This window comes from Numenius arquata, chromosome 4, assembly GCF_964106895.1.
Source record: "Numenius arquata chromosome 4, bNumArq3.hap1.1, whole genome shotgun sequence".
Lineage (NCBI taxonomy): Eukaryota > Metazoa > Chordata > Aves > Charadriiformes > Scolopacidae > Numenius > Numenius arquata.
The window spans coordinates 24,151,584-24,167,583 of record NC_133579.1 but is presented as its reverse complement, the minus strand read 5'-3'; the positions used below and the strand labels follow the sequence as shown (position 1 = coordinate 24,167,583).

The window sequence follows — 16,000 nt, the reverse complement described above, 5'->3', positions numbered from 1 at the left end:
GTGCAGCTCTGCAATAATCCCCTCTTAATTTCCAGTATACAGCTAACCGTGATGCTTTACTTCCTCATAGCTGAAGTGGAATATGGAGTGAACTGAAGCAGGGATGAAATAAACATTACACATTTATATAGGATAGCTAAGTGTATGTTGTAGGGGTAGCTAGATGAGTATGTTGGCTCTTTGCTTACGTGAGAGATAATGTCAAATTCTAGGGGAAATTTAAATGTGTTTTCATGTGTGGGGATGGAACAGTTAATTCTAGATTTTGGAGTTGATTTGGGAATTTGTTGGGGTGTTGATTTAAATGGTGATTTGTGAAATAGCTAAAACTGAAGGTTGTTATGTGCAGATTGAAGTCTGCCCAGGTTCTGGAGATGTTGGTTGGAATGTATTGCTGGTTTCATGTGGTCTGGAAATCGAGAGAGGTAGAACAGTTTCATTTTATTCTGGAAACTTCTTTTCAAAGTTTTGCTTGATTTCTAAAACTCAATTCAGTATAATTCTGTATCTAGGGAATACACAAGACTTGATAGAATGAAATAAAGTGCTAATGAATGAGAAAAATAGTTATGAGTGTGCTTCTGAGATCTGATTTTTTTTATATTAATATTTCTTTTCAATATTTTTTTTTGTTTTGACAAGTTGCAGCTTTTTTTTTCTAGTGGTCTTCTACTTTAAGGCATAGACTTGTACCTTCAGGAGATAGTTTGAAAAGAGCATTTAAAAATACTTCCTCTGCCAAACGGAAAAATACTGTTCCAGGCAAATGTTATGGAGAACGTAATTGTACACAGTGATTTTCCAGAGTGCCTAAAATAGAAGCTTTCAGTCTTCACGTGCAGCAAAATTCTCCACCCAGATTTTGTTTATACTGTGTGAAAGCCTTGTCCTGACACTATAGTACAGTGCAAAAATATATATATGTTACAGATGTATTGCCCACTTGGATGATCTTATGCTTTAAGAAGCTGTGTGTAATAATTTTAACTGATACTGCCATGCTCTGTTCACTCTGGTGATGACCAAACCATAAATTTGGTTATAAACAACAGAATTTAAACTGAAATGGCAAACAGATATTGCAATATTGAAGCCTACTGGAATCTGTATTTGGAGGTGCCACCTGTCAAAGACAAAGCTGAGGAATTGATGAAGGGAATGAGAAATCTTTAATGGAAATTTTTGGTGTTGTTGCTTGGGTCTTTAGGAAACACAATGCAAAAAAAAAAAAAGCTCTACTGTAACCCCATCAGACTGGAAGATTAGGCTCTATTCAGTACACAAGGGAACGTATGCTTCAGCGTTTGGAAGAATTGAGCTCTTATTTAAATTGGTAAGCTTAAGGTTCAGGTTCTTGCATAGCAGCAGTAATTCCCCAGAACAACACAAGTGCCTTTTTGATAGTGAATTACGGTGTTCTATTACCCAGCCAGTTACATACACAGTGCTGGTTTGTTTGTTGGTTTGGATTGACCTTACTAAAATCGGAGAGCCATGTACTTAAAAGTTAAGGAATGTAAGAACTAAGGTGACTTTACAGTTCTAATTCATTCCTGGGCATGAATTTTTCAAGTCTTTCATTGCGTCATCTCATCTGTCTGTGATCCTCACAAAGCCAGAGCTTACTTAGTAGCTCAGGAGGAAGGGGGCTCACTTTACGTGAGCAGCTCTTCAATATTGTCAGGCGCTGTGGCCACTCTCTTAAGTGCTGCATAATAGATGAACCGTGTTCTGAAGAAAAAAGGATCTTATGTTTTTGGGACTCCTTGCTCTCTTACTGGAATGCTTCATAAAGAAATTTATTAATTCAATTTCACAGTGAACCTAGTCAATTTGGGAAAGGGAGTGTTGCCATTTTACCAGTTGGTGGGCAAACTGCAGAGGTATCAAAATGAAAACAGTCTGTCCCAGTGTCCAAAGCTTTATACGTAGCTCTTGATACGCTTAATACAGGGCTCTTGTTAGCTTTGGTTGCAGTGGTGGTATTTCTTTAGCAGTGAAGACAGAGTTCAGACTGCAATCAAATGAGCAGTGTGCAATTACTCTGAATTTGGCTTGAGCATTTTGCACAGCTTCACGCTAGGCAAAGGAACAAATCAGATTTCTCAGCATTTTACTTCTTTCACTCTGTTTTGATGGTAATATCACAGAAAGCAGTTCCTGTGCCCTCTTACCATCGCTTGCTCACTTCCGTCATCAGATAGTTCTGCTACTTGAAGGAAATGTGTGATTGCACAGGGAGATCAATCTAAGTGCCCGTTCTTGCTGTTTAATCATGCTGCTGTGGTGAGGCAAAGGCTGCGTCAGCCAGATCAGCTCTTTGATATGGTTTGTAGCCTGGCTGCACGAACAGTTGCATTGGCATAATGGAAAGGCCAGCAGCAAGTTTTGTGTTTGGGAGGGTGGGAATTGCCTGAAGCAAATTTGGAAATGGTTTAAGAAGCACTGCTGCCAAACATGCAGCTTCAGACAAATTTATCTTCCTCTCTTCCCTTCCCCTCTGCCTTGCCCACATCAGTCACCTTCCATCTGCTGCAAGGAATGAGGCAGGGGTCCTAAGAAGTGAGAATGAGATCCTAGTGATAAGTCTCTTATACCCTTAGATCATGTCCTGGGCATGTTCTGAAATAGCAGCCTTATGGGAAAGGTGGGATCAAGTCCCTCCAGCACTGGCATTGGGCCCTGGTTCCAGCTTCTCATCCAGCGAGTTTCAGTCTCCCTTCCCTTCAGTCACTAGTTTTATCTCCTTGTCACTCGCCTCTCAGCCCTCCATCCCTCCTTACTCAGCATGGTGGTTCCTCATTCTGCTGTTTCCCATCTGTAGCCTTTTCAAAAGAGTTGCTCTTGGTAGAGGAGCTCTTCTGTGTGCAGCGATGATGTCTTTCTCAATCTCAAAACAAGTTCAGCGAGGAAGGACTATTCTATCTGTAGTTGCTGTGCTCTCTTGTCAGTTACTGGGCAGGTGCAAATGGAGGGGTTTTTTTTTTCTTTAAGGCCTCTTAGCTCAGCCACCTTTGGGCAGGTTTTCACACAGACGGAAAAAACATGTTGAGATGTGAAAGGACTCCTTGCTCTGGCACATTTCAAGTCCTTCTTGCAGAAGTGTAGAAGCTAGGCCTTGTTAGATAAGAGGACCAGAATTCAACGTAGGAAGAAAATAGATGGTTTTGCCAGCTTTAGTCCTGAAAACAGCCGATCTACTTTGGTTAATTGTTTTTTTTTTTTTTTTTTTCTTCTGAGAAAACCTCATCCAAATGAAGAATTGCAGCTCTCATGTTCTAAGGAGTGCTCTGGCAAATTTTCATAAGGTAGCAAAAGATGAGTTACTATGATAGGAACTACGAGGCAACTTTAATAGTAGGAGGTGCTGCAAGCTCCCAGTAGGAAGTTAGACTGAAATTAGAAACTTAGACTGAGGATGGTAACATTTTATTCTCTGACTGTTTTTTAGAAAAACTGCAAAAAGTATTTCTTTTCCTTGGATTAATATGATATGTAGAATTTACCTTTCAGAATTAACGATCTTATTAACTATTACATTTGTCCTATTTGCAGATGCTTATTTTGGTCAACTGTCCTGTTTAGTGCTACAGATACAGTGGTCCGTAAGCACGAGAACAAACCAAACTAGAATTTAGCCTTTTGTTACCTGTTTTTTGTTAATTCAAGTCTGCTAAAACTTACTTGCACGTAGTTTTTAGTAGTCTGCTTCAATACAAACTTCAGGATGTGTGTATTGCTCATGGAGTTCAAGCTGCACATGTTTCAGAACGTCTGAAATTTAAATAAAAAAAGCTGTTGTCCTCTGTGCTCCTGTTAATGTTCTAGGAAGAGAAGCAGAGCAGATTGGAAGACTCTCTTTCTTTATTTGCTGTCATGAACAGCAAACCTATGCAGTATTGATTTATCTGGGATTTCATTTTGTGTTTTGAAACTTTATCAGCAATTCAGAAACTTTACAGAGGACTTTGGTATGTTTTTCTATGGGAAAAGTAATTTAAGTCTATAGCCAAAGAAATGGAGCCCACAGGCATTTGATTACTTTGTGTGTGCTGTGATCTGTTCTGTTCTTATTGTCCTCAGTGAAGAAGAGACTGCACACAGCATGGTATTTGCTTTATCTTTGTTTTGTTTTGTTTAGGCTTAAGTTGTCTCTTGTTTCTTGTTCAAGAAAGCCAAGTGCTGCATGTGTTGGCGATGTTAAATATAAATGCAAGTTACATGCTTCTGTCTAGCAAAAGGTTGTATTTTTAATGTATTGTGTTAATTCCAAGTGTTCTGAGGAAGATGGTTCTGCTCGTACCATTAAGTTTTACCTGGACAATTCATATGTAAAAATTAAGTAACGCATGCATATCCTGTGAACAGTATACATCTTATTATTTAAAATATTGGAAATCAAATTACTGTAACTTGAGAGTAATTGATGAGTTTTCATTCTGTAGTTTTCATGATGAGTTTTCATTCATATTTTTATAGGTAATCAGTTCTTTAATGATAACTACAGATGCCAGCAAGGCATTCTGAAAGGATTCTGAAAGGACGGAAATAGTATTTGGGCCTGAAATTATATAATTTTTTTTTTTCCGTGGACATGTTGACTATCAGGCATGTGATAATGACCTACTTAATTCTATCAAGTTAAATACAAACCGTTTTTTTAACAGTTGGACTTTAATCCACTTTTGTATTTCTTGTTTCTCCTCTCATCCCCCAAATAATGTGCATGTTCTGTGGGGATTAGGATTCATTCAAGCAGTGTACCGCTTTCTCAATTAAAAGCGTGAATTAAGTATTTTTTAAAATAGTCACCAACTTTGATGAAAGGCATACCTGAAAAGTTTAAAGAACCAACTGGAAAGATGCAGGACCTCTTCCATCAGATGAAAATATCAGTAGCCTTAAAAAGCATAGAATGAAAAAGAGCATTGGTGGTTGTGGCTGGTTGTCCTGCTCAGTGGGATCTTTCCCGCATGGGATGCTGCGGCCAGGAGCACCCCTCAGTTTGTTTCTTCTCAGTGTTGGGTTGACTTCCTGCTTAGCAGAATTCTTGGAAGTAGGTGATGCTCGTAGGGAGTTCAGACAGATTCTGATACACCTGATGTTTGGTGGATTGCTCTCTTACAGCTCTTCTTGGTTTTTTACTGAGAGTGTGGGACCCATCTATTTAGTAGTTTAGCAGTACAGAGTGTAGTTAGTACCTGGTTTTGCAAAAAGATGGTGCTTGTCAAAATGAAGTTTGTTATAAACATGCTGATGTGAACATTTTTTTGAGAACACAGCTTGTATGTACAGAACTGTAAAAAGCGTATTCTGGCAGTATGCTTGTAAACATTTATTCTGCTTTGTTTGGTTTTATTTTGATCCTGACAGAGCCAACAGTGCGGGCGGAACTGATGGAACAGGTGCCTCACATTGCTATGTTCTGTCAAGAAAACAGACCTTCAATCCCGTATGCTTTTTCCAAATACTTACTGCCTATTGTGGTACGATACCTCGCAGACCAGAATAACCAGGTAAATGTCTTTTACAAATAGTTTATTAGCTGGTTTATTAGGTAAAAAGGTTTTGAGTGACATAAAAAGCGTGGCACTCTGAATTTTAAAGAAAATTTCCAACATTTTTCCATCTCACAGAATCACAGAATCTTAGTGGTTGGAAGGGACCTTTGAGATCATCGAGTCCAACCACATTAAAAAAAAAAAAAAAAAAAAAAAAAACAAAACACAAAAACACACAAACAAACAAAAAAACACAACACAAAACCAAACAAACAACAACACCCCCCAAAAAAAAAAAAAAAAAAAAAAAAAAAGCAAGCAGCATCCATCAACTAAACCCCACACACAACACCCCACCACAAACCAACAATCCCGGGCACTAGAGCATGCCCTGAAGAGCCACGTCTACACGTTTCTTAAATACCTCCAGGGATGGTGACTCCACCACCTCCCTGGGCAGGCTGTTCCAGTGCTTGACCACTCTCTCAGTAAAGTAATTCTTCCTAATATCTAATCTAAACCTCCCCTGCCGCAACTTCAGACCATTTCCTCTGGTCCTGTCGTTATTCCCTTGGGAGAAGAGGCCAACCCCCGCCTCTCTACAGTTTCCTTTCAGGTAGTTGTAGAGGGCAATGAGGTCTCCCCTCAGCCTCCTCTTCTCCAAACTAAACATGCCCAGTTCCCTCAGCCTCTCCTCATAGGACTTGTTCTCCAGACCCCTCACCAGCTTGGTGGCTCTCCTCTGGACACGCTCCAGCACTTCAATGTCTTTCCTGTAGTGAGGGGCCCAAAACTGAACACAGTACTCGAGGTGAGGCCTCACCAGTGCCGAGTACAGAGGCACGATGACTTCCCTGCTCCTGCTGGCCACGCTATTCCTGATACAGGCCAGGATGCCGTTGGCCTTCTTGGCTGCCTGGGCACACTGCTGGCTCATGTTAAGCCGGCTGTCCACTAACACTCCCAGGTCCTTTTCTGCCAGGCAGCTTTCCAGCCACTCTTCCCCAAGCCTGTAGCATTGCCTGGGGTTGTTGTGGCCGAAATGCAGAACCCGGCACTTGGCCTTATTAAACCTCATCCCATTGGCCTTGGCCCATTGGTCCAACCTGTCCAGGTCCCTCTGTAGAGCCTGCCGACCCTCAAGCAGATCAACACTCCCACCTAGTTTGGTGTCATCCGCAAACTTACTGAGGGTGCACTCAATCCCCTTATCTAGATCATCAATGAAGATATTGAACAAGACTGGCCCCAAAACTGAGCCCTGAGGGACACCACTGGTGACCGGCCGCCAACCAGATTTTGCTCCATTAATCACAACTCGCTGAGCACGGCCATCCAGCCAGTTTTTTATCCAGCGGAGGGTACACTTGTCTATGCCATGATTCTCCAGTTTCTCCAGGAGAATGCCGTGAGGGACGGTGTCAAAGGCCTTACCAAAGTCCAGGTAGACAACGTCCACAGCCTTCCCCTCATCGAGAAAGCGGGTCACATGGTCATAGAAAGAGATCAAGTTGGTCAGGCAGGACCTCCCTCTCATAAACCCATGCTGGCTGGCCCTGATCCCTTGGCTGCCCTGCACATGCCTTGAGAGCTCACTCAGGATGATCCTCTCCATGATCTTTCCCGGTACCGAGGTCAGGCTGAGAGGCCTGTAGTTTCCAGGATCCTCCTTCCGGCCCTTCTTGTAGATGGGCGTCACATTGGCCACCCTCCAGTCATCTGGCACCTCTCCTGTTGACCAGGATTGTTGATAAATAATGGAGAGAGGCTTGGTAAGCTCTCTTGCCAGCTCCCTGAGAACCTTTGGGTGAATGCCATCCGGCCCCATAGACTTATGCGTGTCCAGGTGCATAAGCAAATCATTAACTACTTCCTCTTGGATTACAGGGGAGTTGTTCTGTTCTCCATTCTTATCTTCCAGCCCAAGAAGCTGAACTCCCTGGGGGTAGTTGGTCTGACTATTAAAGACAGAGGTAAAGAAGGCATTAAGTATCTCAGCCTTCTCCTCATCCTTGGTTGCAAGGTTTCCCCCCGCATCCAGTAAGGGATGGACATTCTCTGTCACTCTCTTTTTGTTGATGTATTTATAGAAACTTTTTTTGTTGTCCCTTATATTAATGGCCAGGTTGAGTTCTAGCTGGGCTTTTGCCTTCCTGATTTTTTCTCTGTATGACCTAACACAATCTCTGTACTCCTCCCGAGTTGCCTGTCCCCTCTTCCAAAGGTGGTAAACCTTCCTTTTTTCCTTAAGTCCCATCAAGAGCTCTTTGTTCATCCAGGCCGGCCATTTTCCCCGCCCTTTAATTTTGCGCTTCATGGGGACAGCCTGCTCCTGGGCCTTTAGGATTTCCCTCTTGAAGAGCGTCCAGCCTTCCTGGGCTCCTTTGTCTCTCAGGACTACCTCCCACGGGACTCTCCCAACCAGGGTTCTGAACAGGTTAAAGTCTGCCCACCGGAAGTCCAAGATGGAGGTTTTGTTAATCCCCTTCCTTACCTCACTATGAATGGAAAACTTAACCATTTCATGATCACTAAGCCCAAGACTGTCTCCGACCTCCACGTCCCCAACTAGCCCTTCTTTATTTGTGAACAGTAGGTCTAGCAAGGCACCTCCCCTGGTAGGCTTACCTACCATTTGTGTCAGGAAGTTATCCTCCATACACTCGAGGAACCTCCTAGCCTGCCTGCTCTCTGCTGTGTTATATTTCCAGCAGATGTCTGGTAAGTTGAAGTCCCCAACTAGAACAAGGGCTGGCGTTTGCGAGACTGCAGCCAGCCGCTTATAGAATACCTCATCAGCCTGCTCATCCTGGTTGGGTGGTCTATAGCAGACTCCCAGCACAAAATCACCTTTGTTAGCCTTCCCTTTCACCCTTACCCATAAACACTCCACTTCTTCATCACTGGAGTCTATCTCTATAGAGTCAAACAACTCCCTAATGTACAGAGCCACACCCCCCCCCCTCCTTCCTTGCCTATTCCTTCTGAAGAGCTTATAGCCACTTATTGCAGCATTCCAGTCATGACCATCGTCCCACCACGTTTCCGTGATGGCAACTATGTCATAGTTGTCCTGCCGCACCATGGCTTCCAGCTCATCCTGTTTGTTGCCCATGCTACGTGCATTAGCGTAGATGCACTTGACCTGACTTGATCTGACTTATCTATTCTGATTTGAGGCCTTTTATCTGGTATTGTGTTTTTATGGACGATATTAAACAGTTATTTTTGATAAGTTTACATAATTTAAATTCTGGCAAAAAGGAACACTAATTATGAAAAACAGACTACTTGGTATAATTCAATTTTTTAATGCTATTATGTATCTTCATAACCAGTGATTTGTTTATCCATCCAATAAAGCCTTTGAATTGAACTTGTGTGGTCTGTTTCTTCGCATGTATGAGTTAGCTTGTCTAAAGCTTTCTCTAGGCTTCTCCATGTCATTTCAGACTAGACTAATTCTAGGTGATAAATTATTTAAAGTATTTTAGGCCTCTGAGTTTGTCACTTTTTTCTTGCCCTTTCCAGATTTTCCGTAATTAAAAATAGGCACCATAACCTATTTTTCTTCATCGTTGTTTTGCTAAATCATGTGTAGTATGATTACCGTACTTCTGCTTGATATTCTTTTGTTAGCAGATCAGCAATTCTGTTCATCACCTTAACCTCTGTTGATACTCTATAGTTCATTTGGCTAGTTCGCTCTGAAACAAAGATCTCAAAGCTGTTTTCAAAATGCCTGCACTACAGTATATAGTCTTTTGTTTTATGTAATGTTTTCTCTTCTGATCAACTTACTTGAGAGGCAGGGTTTAGCCACATATGAAGTCGATTATTAATGGTTATCTTATTTTTTTTGCACTGTCTTTTTTTTGTTAGATGGGTCTAAGTAAAATTGTCTCTCAGAATTTAAAATACATTTGAAATAAATAGTTATTCATTGTCAGCCAAACTTCTTAATCTTAGAAAAAGAGGATTTGTTTAATAAAAATTCACATTCTTTAGAACTTAGTTACTCCCAAATAGTTGTGCTGGTTTTCTTGCATGAGGTTTGCCGTGACTACTTTTTTTTGACATTACTTTTCTGTACTTTTGCTAAGTATGTAGGGGGATACTTTTATAGTAGCATTGCCTTAGTTCACATTATGCAGGTGCTCTTGGCTTCAAACATGAGGTGTTTGCAAAAGTGGTTTTGGAGCACTTGTCCCGTAGCTGAGTGCAACTGGTGTAGGTGTCTGGCAGCGTATAGGTACAGCTTCCAAAACACAGGATAAACATTTAGACAAAAAGCCAAAAAACTCTTCAAATTCTTTGATTTAATTTTTGTCTTCATGATAGGTAAGAAAAACAAGCCAGGCAGCATTGTTAGTTCTGTTGGAGCAAGAACTTATAGAAAGATATGATGTGGAGACCAAAGTATGCCCTGTTCTGATAGACCTGACAGCTCCAGACAGCAATGACGATGTGAAGACAGAAGCCGTGGCTGTAAGTAACAGCAATACCAAATCACACAGTATAAAGTTTGCTTGAATGCTTGATGTTGCAGTGATGGTAGTGTGTTTCCAAGATGCACATCCATGTGGTATTAAAGAGAAAAAATTATATTGCTATCCATGACTAATCCGTAACTTTTTCCATGCTGTGTTACACTAAAGTCAAAGTTAGATTTAAATTCAATAGCTTGTGTATGCTGTAAAGAAAATACCCAGCTGGACAAGACAGTGCAGGGGATTAATTTTAATAATTTCTAAAGTATCTGCTGTTGTTGGCTTTTTAGTGTATTCAGGTTTGTTTGTTTTATGGAAGCTTAAATTGCACATGCGGAAAATTTCCATCAGTGGAAAATCTTAAATGTTTGAATTCTGTCGGTCTTTGCTGTATGTCTGTTCTCTTTATTGATTTTGGATGTTTTATTGGATGAAATATTAAGCACCTGAGTTGATGGAGTCATGGTTGGTCGGTGGTGTTGTTTTTGCATTGGACACAACCTTAATAATTAAAAATTAAAATAGTAAGAAAATTACTAAGTTAATTTATAAAGGAAAAATGGCAGATGGTGTTTGTCCTTATGCTTCCCTTGAATTTTTGCAGTTTATGTTGATGCTTTTTGCTGGGTGATTTTTTTTTAATTATTATTTTTAAATTTTTTTGGTTGTTGGAGGCCTCATCAACATTTTACTTTCATAATGCAGCTGGACTTCTAAACAGTAAGCAGGCTAGGCATTATTGTATTTGGCACTAAATTTCCAGTGCTTTATTGAAGAAGTTTACAAGTACATAAGGGAATAAAATTTAAAGCAGAATTGTTTTACCCATCTTCATAGTTTTGAAGATATTGAAACTTGAGAAAGGTTTCCATAGCTCACCAAGCCCCTAGAGGTTAGAAAAATAATAAATTGTTATTATAGGAAAATGAATTTAAGTAGTTCTACTGACATGAACGTAAAATTCTTCTAGAACACATTCTCTTTTTTTTTTTTTTTTAATTGTAGTAAAAATCAGAACAAAAGAGCAGTTAGAAGGAAAAGCTGTTACTTTCTTTGGTATGATATGCTTTTTCAGTAATTTTATGTTAGGGAGTTGCATATATGCAATATTGAGTGTTGTGATTAATTTTTAAATCACACAGAAAAAGAAAAAAAAGCTTTTTGCAGAAGTGGCCAAACCTTTTCAATTCAAAATATGGAATTTTTTTCCCAATATTTTTCACAATTTTCAATAAAATTATGTGCATCAGTATGAAAAGTAAATGTCAAAAGCCTCTGCTTAACTGACATGAAATTGTGTGTTGTATAAGCATCCCTGATTAATATCTGTCTTGCCATTAGATAATGTGCAAAATGGCCTCCATGGTGGGAAAGGACATCACGGAAAGACTTGTTCTTCCTAGGTTTTGTGAGATGTGCTGTGACTGCAGAATGTTTCATGTTCGTAAGGTATGAATTATCAGCATCTGATCTGGATTATCTGTGAAAGGAGTGTCATCAATTTGGAACTTGCATTTCTCTTTTCTGCTAGATCTCATCTGTGACACGTATAAGTGAAAAAAAGCTATGAGGTTTCTTTTGTAGCTCACATTTCCACAGATTTTTTTATTTGACACTAAGTTTTTTCTAGAGTCCCTACCTTTATTATCAGAAACAAAGAAAGAATCTGCTTGTCTTATGATTGTGTAGGTAGTTATGAAAATGTGAACCAACTGTAAGTGATATGACATCAGCCACCTGAGCTCATATCTCTGTGTGTAGATGGAATTAAGGATGCTCATTAAGATGAAATAAACCAGTACTCCATCATGGTATTTAGGTGCTGAGGCTGTGTTTTGGTTTCACCCTGACATTGCATAGCTTATTTACCTTGATAACTGCTTGTATTCTTTCATTTGACAGGACTTTGAATGTGTTTTATCCTCCTTGCCTTTCTCTGAAGTTCTGGGGTGGTTCTTTCACAATTAAAAAAGGCTGATTAAACTTAAAATTAAGAAAACAATCTTTTTTTTTTAAAAGCTATGGGAACTGATGGAATGGGGAAATGGCTGATACTGAATTTGCACTGAAACCTCTTTATGGTTTTAAAGGCTGTTTACTTTTTTCCTTTGATTTTGTTTGCTATATTAAAACCATGATCTTAGTGGTTATTTCTTGCATTTTGTCTGCAAGGTATGTGCAGCCAATTTTGGAGATATCTGCAGTGTGGTTGGGCAGCAAGCCACTGAAGAAATGCTGGTAAGCTGTTTCTTAAAGCATTTTTGTTTTTAATACAAGTCAGTGGTGGAGGTAGACAAGGTACAGAGAAGGGCAGCTAAGATGATAAGGCTACTGCTATATTCCCTTAGTAAGGAGAGACTTAAAAAGCTGTGACTCTTCAGTCTTGCTGATGTGAAGCTATGACTGATGTTTACAAAATCTTGAAGACAGTTACTATGAATACAGAACTCTTGTCAAATAATACAGTCTAGAGCTAAGGGGTACTCAATTTTGGAACTGGGAGATGGTTTAAACCAGACTGAAGAAAATACCTTGGGCTGTGGAGACAGGGTATTTTCAAGTTCAAAAATACATTAGGCAAGAAGTAGGCAGGAGTGTGTCTTCTGATGTTTATAAATGCACTGAGAGATTGCAGATACAGGAGGAGCATGGAGGGTATAAATTGCTAGAAGTGGTGAATCTTATGTGGTCTCTTTAAATCAAGAAACAGCAGCATTAAGTGATGCTGTTAATATTTAAAAAGTCAATTTTCCTGACCCTTAACCAAGCCTCACAACCTTCCTGGGAAGGAGTGAAAGAAGAAAAAAAGGCAGAGATAATAAACGAATTTGAGCAAAAACAAATAAAGTTGAAGGGAAAAGATACAAATTCAAAATGGAAAAACAGGGAGCTGGATTAAGCAGTCAGCAGAGGATCTTTAATAGTGCCCCCCCATTCCCCTGGCAGGTCCAAGGAGCTGGTGGATGTTGCTAGGCTTGGAGACATGACAGGACTAGGGAGTGGAAATCAGCCTGACAGTCTCTGGGATCCTTCTTCAGGCTTCCTGTTTTGGGGGATGTGGACAGTGAGCTTTTTGAGGGTCAGAGGAGGTTGATGAGTCAGTGCCATGAATTGGTGAGGGACTTAAATGAAGAGAGTGTAAATGCAGGCATGACTTCAACAAGAGGCTCTGCAGCCTTATGCAGATGGTATTGGGACAGGTACACCTAGTGTGACCTGCAGGGCATTTCTTAGGTTCCTGCAGCATTTGCTGCATTTTCTCCTAGGTACTGTGTAATTCAAGCCATTTGATAATGAAGTATCGTATCACAGGTTTACATCCCGTATGTTTCTTGATCGGGGATGTAAATGGATTGCTCTCACAAATGCCCTCTTAGTGACACATGTAATGAATTTGGATTAAGCTTTATAGAGGGTGCAGTAACATGTGGCTGTACAATTGAGAATCTCTTTCCATAATGGAAAATACTGTTTTCTGTTCTTTTGGGATTATTAAGGAAAAAAAAAGGCAAAAAGCTGAATGGCTTTAGATAAAACTTATTTTTGTAACATAAATGTGGTTTTTTGGTTTTTTTTTTTTTTTTTAAAGTCAGAATCAAAGTCCAGAAAACTTTGCTGCAGAAAGCAGGAACAGCTGAACATCAGTAACTGAGAACAGCTGTAGCAACAGTTGTTGTATTACTTGCATCTTACCACCGTTTCATCCTTACCATTACTGTTTCCAAAAATCAGAGCACCTGAGCAACTTCAAAATGCTTGTTTTATTTGTGAAACCACTGCTCTGTTCAAACCTGTTTTCTTTTGCACCAAATGCAGTGTTTCTCTTGTTCCCCTATTCCTCTGTGCAGTTCAGGTCCTGCTTTGTAGGGTAGGTGATGACAGAGATTGGTAAATCTAACAATGAGATATTTAGGTGGGAAAGAAAAGTTTTCTTTCTTTCTGAAGATGCTCTTCCTTTGCGTTTAATTGAGAAACAAAAATCTGAAGTGGTCTCTGATAGATAGTGTGTTAACGCATCAGTATTCGTCATGTTTTTATTCCTTTCAGTGTTACCTACTTCAAAAGAATGGTGTAGGGATGAGGTTTTGTCTTACAATAGGTTTTCTGGTCTTGGGGATATTTTTGGAGGTTTTTTTGGGTTTGTTTTGGGTTTGTTTGTTTTTTTTAATATGTATATAAATCAGGTTAGAAAGTTAGTACTTTCTTGCTATTCTTCAGACAGGTGAATTGTCCTTATCTGTACCCACCTGATTAGCAGGGTGGTGCCACTGAACGTGCGTTCTTTGTCGTGCAAATGTTAAACTAATGTATCTGAGTATGAGGGCAGGGAACGAGATGAAGGAAATGAATGTGAAAAAAGAACTTGCTTTGAAACAAGTACTGCCTGTTAAGACTTGCAAGCTTACTTACAATGTTCTTAACAGCTGCCGAGGTTTTTTCAGCTCTGCTCTGATAACGTGTGGGGAGTTAGGAAAGCCTGTGCTGAATGCTTCATGGCAGTTTCTTGTGCAACATCACAGGAAGTCCGGAGGACAAAATTATCAACCCTTTTTATTAATTTGATTAGCGATCCTTCACGATGGGTAAGAATTGCTTTTTATTTCTTGAATAGTTGTCACATTTAAAGGATTTTATTGCGATACTCCATATAGAACTTCTCCCCATAGGTGTGGATAACTTGTTTCACACACCTCAAGCAAAAGTATGGTAGTGAAATGTGTGTTCATGGGACATAATTTTTTCCTTTCAAGTTGTTAAAATTCTCAACTGAGCTTTCAAATTTATCTGCTTCTACCATGTAAATAATTGTGATTTCTTTGGTTGTGGGGAATAGGCCCGTCAGCCTAGTTACCTGTGATTTTAACTGGTTTTACCCTGCTTTTTCTTAACTTTTTTTTTTTCACTTGACACTTTAGCTGGCTTACTCTTTCCAGACAAGAGCCTCTGCTTATGACCCTTCCGATTCCTAGTAGCAGGCATTTATGTTTTGTAGGACAGCAAGCTTTTTTTATATATATATATATATAAAAAAATAATTTTTTTTCACTTTGGACCCTTTCAACTAGGTCCGCCAAGCAGCTTTTCAGTCTCTGGGGCCTTTCATATCAACTTTTGCTAATCCATCCAGCAGTGCCCAGTACTTTAAAGAAGATGATGGTAAAAACCCAGAAGATTGTGGTTCTGGACAGGAAACCAGGTAAAGAATTTGCTAGATCTGCAAATTATTTTTTCCTTCTTTTTTTTCTTCTGTATGAAGTGCAAGTTAAGAAGATTAACTTTCCTGTATAATTTGAGTATTTATCTTGATAAATGGAAAGATCTGGAACTTCTCATCTTACTTAACTGAAAATTCTGGTCATCTATTATTTACTTAAAATACATGACTACTCAGTCGGTAACTCAGGTTACCTTAGGATATACCTCCTGTGATGAAATGACTGACTTGATAGACAGGGAAGAGCAGCGGATATAGTCTGCCTAGATTTCATTCAGGCTTTTAACATGGTCTCCTGTAAGATCCTCATGATGAAGTATGGGCTGAATGAGCAGTCAGTGAGAAGGTAGATTGACAGCTGGCTGAATGACCGGGCCCAGAGGGCGCTGATCAACAACACATAGTTGGAGGCCCATGACAGGGCCTATACCTCAGGGGTCAATATTCGATTCAGTCCTGTTTAGCATCTTCATTAATGATCTGGATGGTGGAGCAGGGGGTACCCACAGCAAGTTTGTTGATGACGCAAAACTCAGAGGGGGTGGCTGATGTGCCAGAGGGTCATGCTGCCATCCAGAGGAGCCTCAGTAGGCTGTAGATGGGATGGCAGGAACCTCTTGAATTTCAACAAGAAGTGCGAAGCCCTGCACATGGGGAGGAGGAACAACTCCAGGCACCAATACATGCTGGGATCTGACTGGATGGAGAGTGGCTTTGCAGAAAAGGCCCTAAATGGTCATGGTGAACACAAGGTTGACCATGAGGTAGCAATGTGCCTTTGCAGTAAAGGCCAA

General features: G+C 40.0%; 1 protein-coding gene across 1 annotated transcript in view; it reads left to right on the top strand.

Moving 5' to 3' along the window:
* The window catches only part of PPP4R1 (protein phosphatase 4 regulatory subunit 1), a 68,768-nt gene that overhangs the window by 28,603 nt on the left and 24,165 nt on the right, over positions 1 to 16,000 (top strand). Inside the window, exons 4-9 of the mRNA XM_074146244.1 lie at positions 5,374 to 5,516; positions 9,843 to 9,989; positions 11,333 to 11,440; positions 12,164 to 12,229; positions 14,416 to 14,574; positions 15,058 to 15,188. Coding sequence (XP_074002345.1) covers positions 5,374 to 5,516; positions 9,843 to 9,989; positions 11,333 to 11,440; positions 12,164 to 12,229; positions 14,416 to 14,574; positions 15,058 to 15,188 — 754 coding nt within the window. The remainder of the gene's footprint in view (positions 1 to 5,373; positions 5,517 to 9,842; positions 9,990 to 11,332; positions 11,441 to 12,163; positions 12,230 to 14,415; positions 14,575 to 15,057; positions 15,189 to 16,000) is intronic.